Source organism: Erithacus rubecula, assembly GCF_903797595.1.
Source record: "Erithacus rubecula genome assembly, chromosome: 3".
In the NCBI taxonomy this organism is placed as follows: Eukaryota; Metazoa; Chordata; class Aves; order Passeriformes; family Muscicapidae; genus Erithacus; species Erithacus rubecula.
This window is the reverse complement of record NC_136689.1, coordinates 144,888,998-144,909,762: the sequence shown is the minus strand read 5'-3', so window position 1 is coordinate 144,909,762 and position 20,765 is coordinate 144,888,998. Positions and strand designations below refer to the sequence as shown.

Here is a 20,765-nt window from a genome sequence, read left to right as displayed (position 1 = left end):
TGTCTTTGTCCTGTATGTGTCTTTCACTTCTGGCAAACTGAGAGTTTCTTTACCAAAATTTTTGGGTCCATTAGTTTTATCAGTCACTTGACAGAGATGGACTCCTCAGGTTTAATCCATTTTTTCATTGGTGACTTACAGAATTCTCAGTTTTGTTGTGTGGCAGGAACTGTGTTTGTCTTTGGAGTTCCTTTCTGACTCCACTGGCTCTACATGATTGCCTTTAGTTCAACGTTAAATATTACATTATTGAAAAGACCCAAAGCAGTTTTGTCCGACCAACACCAAGACTTTGGCAACCTGTTGCTGTACTTTTGTGACTGATGGTGTCTTCTCTCACTGCCTCAGCTTTTTTTTTTGTCAAATATTTAATTGATTCAAGTTGCAAATCCTATATGTCACTGTGGTTGCAGACCTGGCTCTTGCTTGGGATTTCAAACCAATCTGCATCTCAGGTGTTGTGAGATTAAAATACCTGTTTTTCTACGTGGAATCACTGTGGTACTATTGGATAAAAAAAACTCTGTTATTTTCAATGAATAAGTAAGAAAAGGTGATTTTTTTTTTGTCCTGTACATGGTCAATTCCTGCAGGGACAAATGCAAATTCAAGTATTTTTACATGGGCTTCTTTAGATTCTCCTGTCACCAAAGGCACTTTCCCAAATGGTAAGTTACAGTTTAAAATTTGACAAGTCCTTTGCCCACTTTTCTGATCTAGACAAGTTTAGCATGAAAATAACTGAAATTCTTTCAATTTGAAGAACATGTAGTGTATAAAGTTAATACACTGAAAAGTGGATTATCTGAGGCTGTCATCTTGTCCTCTTTTAATTTGGCATCATATGAGGTCTTAATCAGAGATGATAGAGAGAAGTGCTTCACAAAGTCTTGGAAAGATATGTGCTGAATATAAACCTTGATTCTCTATCTCTAAGTGTAACAAATGGTGTTAACCTTTTTTTATGTAGCTTTCTTAAAATGTGTGAGAGGATTGTCTAACATTGGTGCTTTATTTAACATAGAAAACAATTTATTGTTTGAAATGAATGAACTGATTGATGTAAGCATAATTTCACAATGTTTTCTTTAAACTTTTGCTTCCAATTTTCTGCCTCATTTGGAAAGCTCCCTCCAGTTTTTGTTTTAAACTAAGGTTGATTTCTCAGGCTCAGATTTTATTGAGGTAAAAATAATTTTTCTGTGGGTACAGATATCTGTATATTTAGATACAGGAATCTTTTATCATTGGGTCTTTCAATACCTAAAATTGCAGTTGCACAACCCTCTTCTGCTAAGAAAGTGTATGCAAAACTGGAACAATGAATAAATGTCTTCTTTGAGGCTTGTGGTTTCAGTGTCTCATCCCACTGACCTTTATCTTTCCCCCAATAGTTGTAGTTTGTAGTATAGATTCAGCAGCTTTGCCAGTAGGTACAACAAAACAAAACCCTCATTTCCAGCATTAGAGCAATGATTTTGAAGACATTACTGTTTTAAGGCAGTATTGGCCACAGGGACCTTTCCATCTACTTCTTTTCTGCTCTTCTTTTGTCTTCATTTTTTGCTCTTCACTTTTCTTAAGATGTTACTCCATCTTTTCTCAGGTGCTAAAAATAGAGGTCAATACTATTGTCCCTTCACTGAAGGTTATGCAAGGCTTTTCTTACTTTGTATTTGACCAGCCATAGATAGACAAGTGCCTCTTTTTCTCTGATGCAAGTGAATTCCACATATTGCTTTGTAAACAACTTTTTTTTTTCCTTTTTAATCCACGGGCTCTTGCCTCCTCTTGAACGTGCATGTCCCGAGATGCCACCTCTGTTTGACGCACATCTAGAAGTGGTTTGAGTGATGCCAATTGCCAAAATTCCTTTTCTCATTTAGTTTTTTAAGAGACTTTTAGGACTTGGCAGTTCTTCCAAACTTGAGTAGTTCATAGGTTGTTTTTTGAGTGTTTCTGAAGGAAATAAACATTATTTTTGGGAATCAGCAATATGTATTGTGAGCTTGTGCTTCTCTTTGATAATAATAGCCCTTTGATACTTCGTGCTTTCCTGTCTGCCTAACTCCATTATAACCCTTAATAGCAAATAATAAAGAAGGAAAGTGAGTAGTGATCTTAATAAGCTTCTCTCCCCGTTTGCTGTGCAAGGAACCTGATTGACACTTTTCTAATAACTTGAGAAAATTGGATTGAATCAGTGTCCCACAGAGACCCCCAACACACTCTGGAGATGTTTCCTTGGCTTGGAGACAGCTCAGCACCTGCCAGCACTGAGCCTGCTGCCCCTGCAGAGCCTGTGGCACTGGGCTGGGCTCTCTTCTTCCTCTCCTGTGTCCACCCCACTGTGCAGGGCTCAGACACAAACCTGAGGCTCTTGAAGCACCCTTGGGTCAGAAATATGTGTTATGGTCAAACTTTTCTTCTTTCCTGATTTAGCCACGCTGGTGCTAATGCTGGTTTTTTAATTGGATTCTTTCACTCTTCATGGATGTTTCCCTTCAAATGCTATGCTAATCCAGAAATTCAGTTTCTTTCTGTGCCTGCTTGATCAGGCCTTTTAGAGGATTTGTCATCCTTATGCCTCTAAATGTTGCCTCTTTTTTTGGTCTGTCATCTACACTAAACATGTTCTTAATTTTTCCCAGCTTGATCTTTCTGTAGACTGTTGACTTTGCTCAAGTCCAAAATAGGTTGCTTGAAAGTAAATTCCAAATGCAGTTCCATTCATTTTAAAAAGCCTAGTCATGCTATAGCAAGCTTGTGCTGCTCTTGGAGATCATATTCACCATATCCATCAAACACTGTGGCCCAGAAGAGCACTTGGATCACTGCTGTCATGATCTTAGTCTGTGGGACAGTATCAGTAGAGTTGTTTCTAGGCTGTCTAGTACCCATGAATCACAAACAAGAGTGCTGCTCTCACTTTTTCTCAAAATCAAGTTAAATCAAGCTTCAAGCATGCATTGTTGTTATTTAAGTAATTGTTTGGGGCTTATATATCCAACCACCTTTGCATGAGTGAGGATGAGTTCTCACAATTCATCGTGCAAGTAAATGCTGACTTGTAGTTACAAGAGGTGGCTAAATAACAAGTAAAATTCTGAAACCAAGGAAATAATATTTTGCATATGTTTTATATTGAGGATCTTGCATGTAATTAGTGCCAAAAATCTTAAGAAGCTTCATGGTCATACTGATCTTACAGCTGGAGAATAAAGCCCAATAATGAAGCTGTGCCTGGCAGATACTTGGCTGTGTTAAAGTGCATGGTGCAAGTGGGAGTGAAAGGAAAAGATGGAATGTAATTGACTCTGATCTTCAATTCACTTTAGCCAGTGAGTGCTGCTTTTCACTTAGTATATCCTGTTATTCACTAAATAAATGACATTATGAGTTATATTCACTTCTCATGTGCACTGCCCAGAGGTCTCACTCAGCAGGCTCAGCTCTCTGGGAATGCAAAAATGTGCAATTCCACTAGGGAGCACAGAGCCTGGCTGCCCCTGGGGCAGGTGAGAGCCAGAGCTCTGCCCAGGATCACACCAATGTGCTCAATTTACTTTCTGGAATCACTGAGCACCCAGTGCTGCCACTGGGCAGGCTGTGCTCCCTGGAGCAGGGATGAGAGCTGCCCCAGGGGAGCCAGGAGAGCAGTTCCAGCTGAGGGATCCTCTTGCAGTTTGCTCAGGAGCATCGTGTGCGTCACTCACCCAATTGTGTGCCCAGCCAGCAGCACAGGGTGAAGCCCATCCCTGTGGTGGGTGCTATAAAAGGGCAGCAAAGGCTCTGTGGGGTGCACAGAGCTGCCCCACAGAAGGGGGATGGGGCTCTCCCATTGCAAGATGGGCTCCTTCCCATTTTGCACCCTCTATTGCTTTATTAGCATAGCAACAGCCAATATATTTGGTAAGTACACTTGTCTTTTTCCTCTGCCTGTGTCTTTGTGCTGCTCTGTGTGTTGTCCTGATGAAATATATAAGGATCTTGAATCTTGTATGCAGCAAGCTTAGATGGTTATTGTGTGCTGTGCAAACTAAGGTTAAATACCAAACTATAAGGAACTGTGAGTGGTCAGGCTTACCTGAGTTTGTACACCTGGAATTTTGGTGGAAAAAACCCCAATGTTTTCTCAAGGGCTAGAGAAGGAGTATAGGTAAGAAAAGGTGCTGCTGCAGGGTTGTGAAGTTCCTCAATCACATCTTCTACCTATAGGTGCCATCATCAAATTTAGTCTTGAACCTAAAGATATTGGATAATCTGAGTGCTGCCCCAGTTCTTCGGCCTGAGTTTGATAGTCCTGCACAACCAGCAATTTGAATCACTGAATTAATTAGTCATTTCACTCAGATGTCTTGGTAGACACTCTCTACCACTGTACACAGGGATCTCCACACATCCTGGAGCAGCTGATGTTTGAGGTGAAAATTGGGAGCTTTGCCTATGTGATGTTGTCTATAGATGAGATCACATGAAATTTTACAGTCTCATGAAAATTTTCACATAGTCTTAAGGGGACACAGTAAAAACTCACAGAAACAGATGTGATTGAGAAGCATTAGAAGCACAGGAACTGTCTGCAGTTGTAGAAGTTCTGTGAGTTGCAAATTATTTCATGCTGAAAAGCATTCAGAATACTTATGATGTATCTGCACTACAGTGTGTGATCGTGCTCAGACCAAATACTGGCTCAAGCAAACATTTGGATAAATTGCTGTACCTGTGGGTTTGTTTGCTATATTTTTATAAACTAATCCATGGTATTAAGAGCATGACATTCACCAGATTTTGAGGGTGAGGAAAGTGTCACATCAACTAATCTGCTCTGGAAAAAAGAACTTATTGAATTTCATCATTCTAGATTCTACATCTAAAACGGCATCAAATGAAGCTTTGAATGCATTAAAAATTTGCTAGGTGGCTTCAGCAGTTAATCATTTGCCCCATTGAAAACTGAGGGTGTTCCTAATATGTGTTAGTCCAATGCTACTGCTAGAAATTTATTATTTTTATATCTTTCATGAGATTAAGAAATACCACTCCCTTTGGTGAAATAGTGACTTAGCTTCAATAAAGGATAATTACACAAAAAATTTAATAGTGGTGTGTGGTTATGCAAATGGCTCTTTTGTGGTCATGGGCACAAGTAAAGAACCCCAAGTACCAAAAAATAGCCTTGCCAGTACAGAACAGAGCTGGGACTAATGAACACCAGCCTGAGAAAGCAATTCATGATTATCTGCACTGTGTGCTCACCATGCAGCTGGCAGAGCACTGGGTTTGTCCAATGTCCCTGTGCTGTCCCACACAGAAACACACACAGGGAGCCATGGGAGAACAGCCAGGGAGGACCCCTGACCCTGGGATGCTCCCCTGCAGCACTGGCACTGTCAGGGATTTGATAAGGATGGGTTTGTGGTGAGACCACCCTTAGGTGTTCATCTTGCTGTTTTCAGAGTACCAGACGGATTCCCAGCCGCTGCGCCCATGTGAGCTTCAGAGGGAAGAGGCTTTTTCAGCAGGAGAAGACTATGTTCCTCAGTGCTCAGAGGATGGCCAGTTCAGGTAATTCATCCCTGCTACCACTGTGCTGCCAGATGATGTAACTTTTCATTGCTGATGAAAGTTTTAGCCTGTCTTGAAGAGCCACTGACTGGAGGATGGGGGTGCAGGAGACTTGAAGGGACTTCACTGACCCATGTTGCATATCCAACCTCTCCTAAATGAATTCCCTCTTATTGGAAGTAATCTCCAGGTTAAGAGGTCAATCTAAGATTAACAGGCTAATCTTGGCAGCATTATTTGCATGTCAAACACTTGGTGCAGTTTGCTGTCTTCCTACACTTGCTCATGGGTGAATGTGTGTGCCAGCTGGCACAGCTCAGCCAAGTGACTCAGAACTTATCCACACTCATTAGTGGCAGTCAGGTTTGCTTCTAAAGGCAGTGAAGGAACTGAAAAGCACACAGAGAACAGTGATTTAGAGAGCAGTTTGAAGGTGCAAGAAGCTAACAAGTTAAAGCTGAGGCTGAGTATGGATTGTAATTTCTCTACTATTATCTTGTTTTTGAGTGGTGGCAGCTGTGACTATTCTAGATTTGACTTAGAATTTGTCTCAAAGTGTTTGGAGAATCTCAGATAATGGGAATTAGGGTTCTGTCCAATCTGCTTGCTTCCTCAACAACTTAAATTCACGTCTGCAATTCCTGAAGAGTTCAGAGAATTACTGGAATTAAGGGTTCCCACTGATCAGAGTCACTAGAAATGCAGCTCTTGACAGTTCCATTATCTGTGATTTTAAAGTATTTACTGTGGTTTTTGTTTATGTCTGTTATTGTCTGAGGACTCTACACACAGGAAATAAAATGTTACTTGTGATCTTCTTCAGGACAGTTCAGTGCAGTAGGAATGGCCTTTCCTGTTGGTGTGTAGATGAGAATGGTGTTGAGGTTCCTGGCAGCAAACAGAATGGATATCCCATATCTTGTAAGTAAAAGATTTCTATTTTTCCTCAGATTGAGTAAAGAACTATTTAAATCTGCATTTGAACTGCTGAAATCAAGAAAAGGCTGACCCCAGACTTCTATGGACTCTAGTTCCTGGTAATTCCCTAGGTCTTTCTAGTAGAAGTTCTGGAGTTTGTTCAGAAAACTGAAGAAATGGAAACCTGATACATCATGGATGTCTGTATTTATGAAAGTCCCAGTAAGACAATTTGTGAATGATAGATTGATTTAGTGTAATGGCTTTTGAATTGGAGAGTTTCAAGCCCATCTGTGGTGGGCTTCTGTAAACCAATTTTCATAACCTCAAGTCCATCAATGTCCCCATGCCACTTGGATGACAGACATAGAACGTCTGAAGAAAACTCAGATGTTGCCTCAATAAATGATTCAGTGCCCAAGAAGAACCTCCTTTTAACAATGTCCCTGTAATAATCTTCTACTTCAGGCTTGTCCTTTTGCCAGCTGCAGAAGCAGAGGATCTTGGTGAGCAGATACATCAACAGCAGCAGCATCTCCTACATCCCCCAGTGCCTGGATTCAGGGGCTTTTGATGAGGTGCAGTGTGACACGGAGCTGGGGCAGTGCTGGTGTGTAGATCCAGAAGGAATGGAGATATATGGCACCAGACAAAGAGGAAAGCCAGCACAGTGTAAGTAATATTCAACAAAATGATGGGCTTTGTAGTTCTGGAAGGTTTGGTGTGAATATGGACCAATAATATTATTGAGTCCAATTCCCTGCTCTTCATAAAAACAAGATGATGCACCTCACTGTCCCTGCTCAATGTAATGAATGGAACCCCCTTTTCAACAACAGGGTGGCCATTCAGCTGTCTGTGGGAAGTCAATGCACAAATGCATTCCTCTTTTCCTCACCAGGTCCAGGGAACTGTGAGATCCGGGATCGCCGCATCCTGCACGGCTTTGGGGAGAAGAGCCCACCACAGTGCTCAGCAGATGGAGAGTTTCTGCCTGTCCAGTGCAAGTTTGTCAACACAACAGACATGAGTGTTTTTGATCTTGTGCATAGTTACAACAGGTAAGAGCTCAGGCTCTGGATCAGGATGGTAATCCTGCCTACCCCTTCAAGGCACTGTCTGACTGCTTCTTTGTGATTTCTGCTACATGGAGTCTTTATTCTATAACTGCACATTATGATGTTTTCTGTTAGAGAATTGACCAAGTGAAAAAAAACCAACTTTTTCTTCTGAATTTAATGTGCTAATTTAAAAAAAAAAGAAAAAAGTAATATATATTCCATCCGTGCAATCTAATTGGTGTGTCCTCACACAGCACTGGATACTACATTGTGATCTGTAGTTGGAAAAGTAGCCAGGGCTACTTTGAGATAGACAACAGCAAATGAGATAAATGCAAAAGAAAAAGAGGGATTTGGATGTACATGTGAGGTGGGAAAGACAATTCCATATGGGAGAGGAAAGCAGATGAACAAGTGATAGCATGCAAAGATGAAGGTCCATCTGCTAATGAGAGCCTCTTACCTGAGTCAATCTGAGGCAGTGCTGGGGCTGCTCACAGGGGTGAAACAGCAAATGGTGAATGGCTGTGCTGGTGCACAAGGGGCTTTAGGTGGTTGCAGAGGGCTGGGGAATGAAACCCTTGCCTGTGGGAACAGGAAGCTTTCCTGAGGAGCTGGGAATTATTACTGTGGTGGAGACATAAGGGATGGGCAAGGGGAACTGATGGGACAGGAGTTTGGGTTGGCACAGGAACCTTTCAGTGTCTCGTGAAGTGCCACTGACTTGGCATCTCAGCCAGCACCAGCTTTCCTGCAGGAGGGCAGTGCACTAAACACAACATCTCATTGTGGCTTGGCTCTGTAATAGCAAAGATGTTTTATTGTAAATGTCAGTTTTGCTGTTTGGAGGGGTTTCTGTTTTTTAATTGAAGTAAAATTGAAAGACAGGTCTGAATGCACAGTGCAAATTTGTCAGAAGTTCAGGAGAGGTTATTTTGGTGAGAGCAAAATAATCCAGCTCTTTTGTTTGTTGATCTGTGGAGTGTTGAAATGCTAAAAAAGCAATTACAGTGGAGAAATCAATGCTTTAAATTGACATTTTTTTCCTCCCACTGGGAGATTTGCCTGCAAAGACCTGAGAGATTGGATTTATTTTCTGTCCATGTCATGTAATTAATCACAGCAGGATAATTTCAGTCCCAGCTATCTACCTTCTAATTATGGCATTAGTTTAACCTGTTGCATTCATATCTGAGCATTTCAGGTCATTAATATATTTATTTTCACACCACTCCTGCCTGAAATGTCATTATTCCTTCCCCAAACCAGGGCAGCAGGCAGAGTTTAAGGGATGAGTTCCACAGCAAAGGACTGTAGCTGAACAGAGATTTTAACCCATATTTTATGTTTGTATGGAACCAACAGAGAATCTTTCTTTGGTTCCACAGACTGATTTTTGAAATCTAGACATATCATCCTAACTCTCTTGTTTCCAACAGACCTTCATAAATATTCCAGAATAAGCCAGCATGTTAAACCACCAAACAAATGGGAAACTCAGAAGTTTAGAGCTAAGACTTTCCCAAACAGAAAACTTCCAAAAAGAAAAATGTGCCTAAATTTCCTGCCTCACCTGGAGGGCTTGGGTGCTGATACTTCTTTTTCCTGGACTGTGTCCAGGTCCTGGCTGGATAGGCAGCCATATAGAGTGTCCTGTAGCAGATTGATGGGAATTATCAAAAAAATTAAAAGTCAAGGAAGGTTTTTTTATTTCTTGCTATAATCAGTAGTGAATTGTCTTTGCTGGAAGCCAAGAGTAGGGACTCATATTTTGAAGGCAAACAACTTCACATTTATTTATTTTCCTGTATTTTTGAGTGTGAGCATTCTTGATGAAACATGTAGACACACTATAAATTTATCCATAACTTAAATGTGCTCACAGTTGGTCTGGACTGGCTCTGAAAAAAAAGATGCTACTCATCTTGATGTCTTTGGTTAAAGAGTCTGAGAAAATAAAAAACATGGTAAGAATTGGGTATTCCACACAAGGTGAGAAAAGTCTTGCCCTCTTGTTTGTGTGGGCCTAATTCATATCTGTTTGTAATTTATTTAGCTTTATTCTCAACTTGGAACACAAAGAACCAGAGTGACAAGATGTGACTACACATCCCCCACATACAAAATGGTGTAACTGTGTGTGTGACTTTTTAATGTTGAGAAGGAAAGAAAGCAGGATGCAGAGTTTTTCCATTGAATCCTGTTTCACTCAGAGGTTGAGGTGATGAGCTCCAAGGACATGAACAGTGCAGAAAAAAGATTGTATTCCTAGCTGGGCAGTGGACATTGCATGATAATTCAGGGGAGATAAAGGTCTTAAAATACCCCAAGCTGTTTATGTCCATGTGCACATTGAAGCATAGGAATATGCTATTTATGTGTTTATACCTTAAATTGTATTTGGATTTGACAATCCCAAGTGGAGGGAGTCAGTGGAATTTTAATTTGAAGGTGTGGAAGGGTGCCAGAGCAAAGCAACACTGCACAGGGATGTACAAATTCCGAGAAAGGAAAACTGCTGGGCAACACTGGGACAACCCTGAGGCTGCAGTCCCTTCCTCTGACAGAGGTGCTGCTGCTTTGTGCATTCCCAAGGCTGTGCTGTGATGCCCTGTGGAAGCTGTAACACCTTCAGCTCTCCTGGCAGGAGGTGTGGAGCTCTCAGGAGTCACCTCTCCTGGGAAGACAGGCTGAGAGGCTGTCCTGAGTCAGGCTGGAGACAGGCTTCTCCACCCTGGAGAAGAGAAGGTTCTCAGGACACCTTATAGCACCTTCCAGTATCTCAAGGGGGCTACAAGAGAGGTGGAGAAGGACTTTTGACAAATGCACGTGGTGTTAGGATAAATGGGAATGGCTTTGGACTGAAAGAGGGTAGGTTTACATTTAGATATTAGGAAGAAATTATTTCCTGTGAGAGTGGTGAGGCACTGGCACTGTAGGTTACCTACAGGAAATGTGGATGCCCCATCCTTAGAAGTGCTGAAGCTCAAGGCTGGATGGGACCCTGAGCAACTTGGTCTAGTGGAAGCAGCCCCTGCAGCAGGGGGGTTGGAACTAGGTAGTCTTTAAGATTCCTTCCAACCCAAAATGTTCAATGATTCAGGCAAAGTCTTGGAGGTAGCAAAGGCCCCTTGCTCTGAGCCAGACAAGCATTTCACTGCTGTTCTCAGGCTATGGGTTCTGGAGCATCCCTGAGGATGCTGGAGTGGGGGCTGAATTGAGCCTGGTCACAGTTTCACAGGGTGGCTGTGAACTGCTTTTCACCAGTTAATCAGTGCCTAATCCACCAATATTCTTATTGCTGAGTGTCCATCTTTGGTAAAAACCTGATTTGTATAACTCTCTGGAGGTGTTGAGCAGAAAATTCCACTTCCCTATTGCTAGGTTTTCCCAAATAAGCCACGTGCAGCTGGGACATCAGACCTTTATAGCATTTCAGGGTAAGGGGATGTGTCCATTAAATAATATGTTTGTTTTAGAACTTGGCACTTTGGAATTAGGAAAACTTATCTTTTGCTTGGAGAAACCCTAGGATGTCTGTCAGTTAAGACCACATTTATTATGATTTTTCCAACTTGGATCCTATTAAGTTTCTTTCTTAAATAATTGTTTTGCTGGAATCTGGCTGTTGTCGCTCCTAGAATATTACAATGGAAACCCTCTTTGAACTCCAGAAGCCAAAGTCAGTCTTGTTGCACATTAACATCCCCTTCTCCTTCTCCTTATTCTGTTTAGCCATGCCTTGAAAATGAAAGATACTGGAGAGGTTTTTATCAGGTTCTGTACTTAATTTAGTGCAGAAATCATACGTGGCATGCAAGGAAGGGGAAGCAACCTGGGTTTTTAGGCATTCTGCCATCTCATGCAGATTTGTGGAAGGAGCTAATGAATGGGTGTTGCAATAACATTAAGCCAAGGCCTGTCCATTTCACACTCTTTGACAGGCTTCCGAAGATGAGAATAGAATTGAAAGTGTGTTAGATGCTGGGTACATGCTTAGGAGGGCTCAGAAATCTGTTTGAAGATTCAAATCTGAATCAGTATTCAAATCTGTTTGAATTATCCCCTGTTTGTTTAGAAAAATGACATTTAGGAGAGTTGCTATCCTGCTGAAACAGCGACCTGGATCATGTCAGAGCCTGGTTGCCAAAAAGAAACTAAAATGTTTTGTACTGGCCTTGTGCTCTGCAGACATCCTTTTCCTACAAAATCAGGAAGGAAACAGCTGATACTTTGTTGTGGTTAATGGGCTCTTCCTTGGGCTCTTCACAGCACACTACTTTTCCTTCCAGGCTCCCAAGGGCTTTCCAAAAATTCAGCTCGGTGAAGGAAGCGTTCCCAGAGATCTCTGGGTACTGCTACTGTGTGGACAGCCTGGGGAGGGAGTTAGCAGACACAGGTAAGTGCCTTCCAGCATCTCATCCTCTAACCTGGGGGGTGCTGAATTCCCAGTGGAAAGGGCAAATGACAACTATCAGTCTTCAGATTCATTTGGAAATTCAGTTTCAGTCCTACATTGGTAAGACCAATGTGACCAGTGTGATGCCCATGGGAAGGGCTGGAGCTCACTAATCAAATTTTTGGGGTTTTTTTGAGCAGAGTTTCAGTCAGCAATGAGTGGCGTTGGTGCCTGGGAGCTGATCTTGTCCTCTTTGGAATGTGGAATAGGATCTCTGAATGTCCACTTTCTGCCCACTCTAGAAAGCTGTGTCATATTTGATATGTCCTATTAGCAGATCCAGGGGAATATAAAGGGACTGTAAAATGAACTCTTCTTGCTTAGGTAGAATCATGGAATTGCTTGGGTTGGAAAAAGACTTTTAAAGAACATCTAGTCCAACCTCTCTACAATGGGCACAGGCATCCTCTTCTCTCATAACCTCAAGATTTAGGCATGTAAATAGTTGATGGGATGCTTTAGAAGAAAGAATGTTCTTTTTTCAGCAAAGAGGAATGCGGAGGTTGAGAATTTCCAGACCTTCCTTAGATACTGTGGTTTTAATTTTTTTTTAAAGGGCAAAATGAAAAGCTCAGTAGCTTGAAATTTAGATGATAGATGAGAACTTCAGCATTTAAATCCCAGAAAAGACCAAAGTTCTCAAAAAAATCTATGCACACAGAGAAACTACTGAATGTTTTGATTTTTAATATGCAACCAAAATGACTTGTAGTTTGTTTTGGTAACATGTTTCCAAAATTCCATCAATTTCTGTACTGCAGGCTGAACCTCACAAAATCACAGCCTGTAGCTGGGTATGGGATGTTTCTCTTGCTTGTTTTAGTGGTATCAAGGCATAAAGGTGCTGCCTGAGCACCCAGCACTGGGTGCAGGGTGTGGTGCATTAGGGCTCTGCAATATCACTTCACAATTGACTTGTTTAGAGGACTGGATTCATCTTTCCCGAGAGTCTCCCAGTTTTGCTCCTCTGGTGCAAAAACACAGAAGGGTGACTTCTGTCTTAGAAGCAGCCCTGTGGTAAAAGTCTGCCTTTGCCAGGTTTGGAGCTGCTGCTGGATGATGTTTACGACACGGTTTTCTCGGTGCCAGAGGCTGCGCGCACGTTCACGGAGAGCAGCATCCTTCGGGTCCTGCAGAGGAGATTCCTGGGGGTCCAGCTGGCTACCTCTGGAAAATTCAGGTGTAAGTGGCACCCAGGAGATGCTCTGCAAATGAGGTAGCAGCTCTTTTATATGACAGCAAGTGTTGGGGAGTTTTTTGCTCTAAAAACATGAAATATCACAGTGTCAATGCAAGAATCAAGGACCCTGAATTGCAGCTGGCTTCTATCCTCTGTACTGTTCATTCTTTACCAGCAGATTGTATCTGTCCTCTGATCAATGCTTTTCCCATGTGCCTGCAGATCACATTGTTTGAAATACCATGAACTCTCCATATCTCTTGCCCTGAGATTATGGAGATAGATTTGTTGATTTATTAAATTAAAAGCCTGAGAAAATTTTCCCTGATTTATGTTGGTACACTCAGAAACAGGAAGGACTTTACACTGACCACAACACACTCCATTCTCATGAGGCCACACGAGAGTTTGTAGAGTCTTGGCCAGCAAGGCTGAACTTTTGGATCTGCCCATTCCTTCCCTGGTCAGGGCAGGCATGTGGGGAGAGAATTTCTCCACTTACAGGCAATGAACTCTGAAGGAGAGGAGGTCAGGTACCTCCTGCCTCCTGGGCCAGAGCCCAAAGCAAACTGCCTTGCCTGGGGAGACTTTGAATCATCTTTGTCATGTTCATCCTCCCATGCAAAGTCCCAAACTCCTCTGACATTGCTTTCTGACTCTTGGTAAGGAGTTGCATCACCAGAAATATTAAACCAATACTGATGTCAGTCTTCTGGCCATATAGTCACCATTTTTTCTGGCTTTGGGACAAGCTTATCCTTCTGGGGAGTCTGGAAGGCATCTTCCCTCTGCACTGCACACTGGTTTTGGCTTAGCTCTGGCTGTAGCTGGGGCTGCTGCAGCTGTCAGCACAGATGAAGCTGTACCAGCCACAAGATGGAGATGTGACCTCGTTCATCAGCCACCGAGGTGGATGCTCTGATGACTTACACTACTCTCACACTGGCACCCAAAGCCACTCCAATTAGGAAAGTTGTCCCCTGGATGAACAGTTTGCTCTGACAGTGATCTTGCTGCCTCACTCAGGTGTCTGGGTATAGCTGGAAAGTTCTTGAAGGTGAGAAGTGTTTAGACTGTAGGATTGCAGGTTAATATAAACAAGCAAAATTTCTTTCAGAGGGTGAAGTCCTGTATTGGGGAGATGATACTCCAGAAAATGTACTTGCTGAATTTTTGCCCTCTCTGCCTTTATGACAGAAATAGGGTCTTTAGATCCCTGTAGAGGGAAATGGAGAAATGGGGTGGTCACAGTCCAAATCTCTACAGTCAGCAACAGACCTGTTTGCAGGAGCAACGTCTCATTCTCTTTAGAAACATCGAAGTTTGCCTTCAAATCAGTCCCCCAAGCTGTACATTTGTCTCTGTTGACCAACTTTGCTTATGCACTAAGGGCTAGAGCTCCCCCAGCTCCAGCATGGTTTCTTGGGAGAAATATTTCTGCTCTGCCTACTTGCAACTATGGCTGAAAAATGTGTTGAGGTTTTATCTTCTGTTTAGCTTTCAGAAATTAATACCTACAGTAGAAAACTGTGGGGCAAGTTCTCCATGGGAAAAGAGGATGGAGAATTCACATTTTGAGCTGATACTTGGTGCATCACTGACAACGATCAGGAAATTCATTTTTTTCCTATTTTTTTTTAATCTCCCAAATAGCCAAGCAGTGGGATCAGACAGAGGCGAATCTTTAAGCTCTCCCTGCTTTTCTGGTTTCCCCCAGGCCCCTCGAGGTGCGAGGCCGAGCGCTCCGCCGCCCGGCGCTTCCAGCAGCCCTTTGTGCCGAGCTGCGCGGCCGGCGGCGGCTACGAGCGCCGCCAGTGCCACCGCGGGGGACACTGCTGGTGCCTGGACAGCCGGGGACGCGAGATCCCGGGCACCCGGAGGCGAGGACAGCCCCCAGCCTGTGGTACGTATCAGGTCTGCCAAAGGAAAATGAGTCTCAGCGATCTCTCTGTCTTTAGCAGGGAGCAGAACTGACCAGCTCCTTTCTCAGCTCTGGCAGATTCTGCTGTTCAAAGGTCCTGAAACCTCCCTGCGGTTCAGAGTCACGTTCTAATAAATTATTTCAGGTCACACTGCTTTTATTTTCTGTTATGATCTTTCTTTAGCCTTTTAGTTTTGCATGCAGCAAGGCTTTTCTTTGCAGCTCTGATGTATGGCTCTTGACTCCAGGAACTGAGGTGTTAAGTGAGAATATCTGGGGTAATATAAAGAAGCAAGTGATGGTGATTTTGTGTTTCACCTCCTTCCTTTGGTGAAGTGCTGTGGAATTTCATCTCCCATAAAACAAGTGGTTTTTTTTCTCCCAACTCTGTCACTGCATATTTTGCCATGAAAACTGCCAAATCCTGTAAAAAACCACTGAACAAACAATTAGGAAAAGGTGCATAGGTTAGGGCTTTGAGAGATTCCACAGAGAATACACCATCAAATCCGTGCCCCAAATGGAAATGACAGCAGAATTGTCCAGGGGCTGGAGGGGAGGAGGAAAGTTAAAAACCTTTGCTCTGAAGCGCATTACCTAAATATTCAGGATTGTGCTGAAGGGCTGGGGCACAGGGTCTCAGTGTGGGGGCTGCCTTGGGGAAAGGCAAATGCTGTGTCTGTGAGGCACAGCACAGCTTCCCGAGCAGCTGAAGGACGAGGAATCTGCCCTGGGTGTCACGGCTCCAAGTGCTCTGAGCGCTCTGGGCACACACTGTGAAATGAAAACTGCAGCGTGCCTTCCAGGCTGATCACCAAGGATATTACAAGGGAACCTCTGAGAGGCCTCCCCATATGTTGGGACTGCTTGTTTTCTCTTTGAGTATGCTTTGCTGAGCCCTCCTGATAATTTTTTGAGGAGAGGGGGTGAAGAAAGGGAGGCAATGACTTCAGGCTGCTTGCAGCTTTTATTGGCAGGCTCAGGAAATTCAAGCAAGGAAAAATTTCTGCAGAGGTTTCACAGATTAACTCCTGAGAAGGTATTTCATGAGGTTATAGCTGAAGTCTTCAGACAGCTACATGCCATGTGTGCATCTCCAGCTCCCCTCTGTTTCATTTCGTGTTGAAAACCCATGTAGGTGTGGTACTTAGGGACACAGTTAAGTGGTGGGCAGTGGTGGGTTACTGATTGGACTGAGAACCTTGCAGGTCTTTTCCAGCCTTAATGATTCTGTGATTGTTTAATGTCTTTGGCTCTCACACTCAGCAGTGTTAACACTGGAGGAGTCAGAGCACCAGGCAGTCCTGACAGGAACATGCTTCTTTTCAGACCTTTTACAGTCGATTCACACCAGCAGTGCCTTTGGTGTTTATTCTTTCTTCCTCTGTTTTGATTTGATTCAACAGTGGGAAGGAGGGGAGAGTGTTTATGACCCATGGTCCTACATTTGTTTCCTATTACTGTTCTTGTGGAATTGTGGCTTACACTAACTTATTGGCCCTCTGAGGAATGTTCTTAACCCCCCCTAACCAAGAGCCAACATTGAAAACAGAAGGGGCCCATCCTACAGAAAGTTCTTTTACAAAGGGACTTCTGGGAAGAGACCCTGAGCTCCTGTCAGGAGCTGCAGAACACAAGGGTGCAAAAACAGAAGTGAGAAAGACATCAATCAAAGAATATCAGATTACTTGCTTATCTTTTTAGCAGCTTTTTAGGTTTCCAGCTTTTATCTTTATTGTTAACAGGATTTGTGACTGCTTTATCATATTGCTTGGTTGTGGGATAAATGGAGATGGAGTGGGGAGCTCAGGGGAGCTGGTGCTGGAGCAGACTAAAGCTGCTTATCTGTCTTGTCCCCTACAGGGACAGCAGTGGTGCTGAGTGAGAAACATGGAAAATGCACAAAACTTCCAAATATCCTCCTGCAGGTGGGAGATGCCCCAAACTAGAGGCTGACTCCAGATCATTGTGTTCAGCCCTCCCCTGTGGAGTTATCTTCCAGGGATTTGCCTAATTGCCCTCTAGCCTTTTATCCTTCCTAGCACTCTCTGGCAATAAACTTCATGATCATAATTATGTGCTCTACATCTGGACTTCTTTGCACTTCAAGAAATACTGAATAATAATAGTCTGTTATGAATGATGTGAAGAATACTGTTTCTTAAAAACATTTTTCATTTTTTTTTTTTTTCATCCAGGCTGAATGTTCTTTCATACTGGAAAAGCTATTCTGTCCTCAAAATACTTTTGCCTCCTCTTCTCTGTAGCTCTGCTACTTTTGCCTCCCTTCTCTATAATTCTGCTACTTTTCAAGGACAGGTAACTGTGTGGCATGTGAGTTAAGCTGCTGTGTCCATTCCAGAGATGCAGTCAGTGCCATAACCATCCTGTCTGTCTGATTCTTGGTGACTTTATAATTACCAAGTCTTTTCTTTCTTGCTGCTTTTGAGCCCTAAGCTTTGTCCTTCTTCACTGATGTGTTGCATCCTAACTTGGAGCTGTTGCTGTCTGTGTATCAGTCTAGAGATGGGGCTGGATGCAGCTACACCTGTGACAAACTTAGCCCAGGATATGGGTACCCAGAGCCACTGTTGGTACCCTCAGTATGCTGACAGTTGAGGTTTTTTGTTGAAATTCTGTATTTTTTCCCTTAGAGCTCATTCATTAATGCCATTTGGTCCTTAGCACTCTATTACTGCATATTTTAACAATTCATTTTCAAACCTCTCGCAATGAACACTTCACTATGAGGCTGAAGATCTAGTTAGGAAGCTTCCATAAATTCCTCATTAGCAGGCATTGTTTAAAATAACTTTCTGTTCTTCCACAATCTATTTCTCCTTCTTAGGTTCCCATATTTCACCTGGATCATTGAAGGTTTTTATTAGCAACAGGAGTCCTACTAGAGAGCTAAAAGATTTGGAAAGGACATTTTTCATTCTTTCAGCCATGGGTAGACCATGGCTCTCTCACAGAGCAGAGAACTCAGCAGTGGGGAAGGAATGTTTCCTTTCATTTTGGGTCTTGACTGGAGAATTTTATTTGTAGACCGTAGTCACTAACATTTCAAATTCCTTAACAGTGTGCAGGATGCATAGTTGAGAAGCAGGTTGATCTGTACTTTACTGTTGTTTTTGCCCCAGCTGCTTGAAATAGAGGAATAGAATTGCAGGTTCTGGAGGTTGCAAAATGTCCTTTTTTCTTTTTTAAATCTTTCTCCAGGTGAGGAGCAGTCGTGCATCTCCCAGCGCCGACGGGCCTTGTCGAGGCTCCTTTATGGCCCTGCTGGCTACTTCAGCCAGTCCAATTTGCTTTCCACACCAGATAAGCAGTCAGACAAAGCTGGTGGCTTTTCAAGACCCTGCCCTGCCTCTTTCAAGGAGCTGTTTCTGGACTCTGGGTTGTCATCCCCACTGGCACAAAGCCCGTTTTCCAGCCAGGATCCTGAGCTGGGAGCCACCCTTAGTGAAGCCATCACAGGGATGTTCCCATCCAGGGAGCTGGTTCAAGTGGCACTGCAATCCACTGCCAATCCACAGCATTTCCAAGAAAACCTCTTTGGAGGAAGGTTCTTGAAGAATTTGATCCAGTTCAACTTCACAGGGGTGCTTGGCACTAGTGGGAAGCACAGCATTGGCCAGTTTTTCCCACAGGAGGATGTGTCAGGGATGGATAATGGCCAAGGCCCTCTGGAGTCAGCTGAGGCATTTTCACTGGAGGTATCAAAGGGGAGCTCCATCTTGAGTAAACCTCTGGTGGGCAGCTTTGGCCGCACAGTAACTCTGCAGGACAATCAGAACCTGATGAAATTCCTCTCTTCCGTCCTGGAACTACCAGAGTTCTTTACTTTTCTTCAACAAGTAATTTCTGTCCCCAAAAGCATTGCTGAAGATTTAGGTGAAGTGGTGAAACTAGCCCTGGGATCCAGAGACTGTGGTGAGGAGCCAAGGGACCTGTTTGTTCCAGCATGCACCAAGGAGGGGAGGTTTGAGGAAGTTCAGTGCTATGCAGGAGAGTGCTGGTGTTTGGACACTTGGGGAAAGGAGGTTCCAGGCTCGAGACGTCAAGGCGAGCGCCCAAGGTGTCCCACTGAGTGTGAGAAGCAAAGGAGAAACCTGAAAAACCTGAAGCAAAGCCTGCCTGCAGGGTCAGACCTCTTTATTCCCTCTTGTACCGAGGATGGAGACTTCCTGCCACTCCAGTGTTATGGGACAAATTGCTTCTGTGTCGATTTGAATGGCAAGACTATCCCAGGAATAAGGGGAAAAGCTGGAAAGCCAATGCAATGTAAGTCTTAGGGACTGGGAATTTAAAGATGCTTTTGCAATTCCATGGTTCTTAGTATGTGATTACATCTGGAAATAAATGCAAATGTATGCAAATCTGCTGTCTCCTATGAGGAAAGCAAGCCAGCTTTAAAATGGCAGGGGGATAGTGTGAAATGCAGTGTGTCAGCCCTGATATCCCAGGTGCTGAAGGTGGTCAGGGTGTAGGGTGGGCATACTCAAAGCAGAGGAGCCTGAGGTCTTGCCTGGTTACTAAACATGCCATGGGCATGTCTCTGCCTCAGAGTGCAGCTGGAGTGTGCAACACCCCTGATGCCCAGGAGACCTGGAGCTTCTGTGGAACTGAATGTGACCCCTGCTTAGTGAAAAACTCTTCCAGACCTAGTCACCTGGGCATGGTCACTTGCTGATCTTTTCATAAGAACTAAAGATTTTCAATGCCTTAAACAATGAACTTGATTTAGTCTTTTTAGCTCAAGAATATATCCTCAAATTGGTAAGATATCACAGGACTCCAAGCATAAGAAGGGGATTTAATGGCTGGTAGGTTTCTCATAAGTCACAAAGTCAGGCCAAAAAGGTGAGTTGCAAATGACTTTGATATCAGTTTAGATATCAAATTGACTATGAACTGCCTCTCCTTGCCCTTTTCTTTATGGAATATGGAGAAAGAAGGAAGCACATAGGCAGTGAATATTTGTCTTTATAATTTCTCTGAACTGAGAACAACACATCAACAGGGAGAATAGAGTAAGAAGAGAGCTTCTCATTTTGGGAGAAATAGCAGTGTCCAGCAGTTGAGGGTGGTGCATAGTGAGGGAGCTCCTTTTTGTAGCAGTTTGCAGAAGTAGAGGGGAGTCTGTTGTCATGATCTGAACTGAGAGGGGATTTATATCTAACAACCAATCTGTAGTGCAATCCAAAGTAAAAAGGTTCAGAATTCTCTGTTGCTCAAAAGAAGATGAGCTCCCATGGTTGGCTGGGTTTGTAGAGCTGCTTGGTGGCAAAGTGAAATTTGGCTCTGGAGATGGCAGAATGGGCTTTCAAACCAAACTTATTCAGTATTTTGAGGGATGTTATTTTATGTTCAGCATCAATGTTCAGTGGAGTGTAGGAAGAGAGGACACGCAGTTTAAATATTCTGGTTCAGTGCAAGGGGAAATAAAATCAATATTATCCCACTATTCAGATGGTTGCTTTTGCAGATTGGCTGAATAACAAGTAACAACCTGATTACCATGTAGATCTGAAAATATCTGATTGATGTAAACAGATTCAGGAAGGCATTTAGTGGCACCTGGCCCCTATGTGAGAACTATAAGTACCTAATGTACTCACAAATTTTTAAAAAACATATCTGTATTCATCTTGG

General features: G+C 43.1%; 1 protein-coding gene across 1 annotated transcript in view; it reads left to right on the top strand.

The window, feature by feature from the left end:
* Positions 1–5,122: 5,122 nt before the first annotated feature.
* TG (thyroglobulin) overlaps positions 5,123–20,765 on the top strand; it is a gene marked incomplete at its 5' end in the record, with an annotated part of 142,514 nt that continues 126,871 nt past the window's right edge. Inside the window, 9 exons of the mRNA XM_079299572.1 lie at positions 5,123–5,281; positions 5,438–5,568; positions 6,392–6,489; positions 6,955–7,158; positions 7,388–7,547; positions 11,840–11,946; positions 13,045–13,188; positions 14,904–15,089; positions 18,330–19,394. Of these exons, the coding sequence (XP_079155698.1) occupies positions 5,123–5,281; positions 5,438–5,568; positions 6,392–6,489; positions 6,955–7,158; positions 7,388–7,547; positions 11,840–11,946; positions 13,045–13,188; positions 14,904–15,089; positions 18,330–19,394 (2,254 nt within the window). The remainder of the gene's footprint in view (positions 5,282–5,437; positions 5,569–6,391; positions 6,490–6,954; positions 7,159–7,387; positions 7,548–11,839; positions 11,947–13,044; positions 13,189–14,903; positions 15,090–18,329; positions 19,395–20,765) is intronic.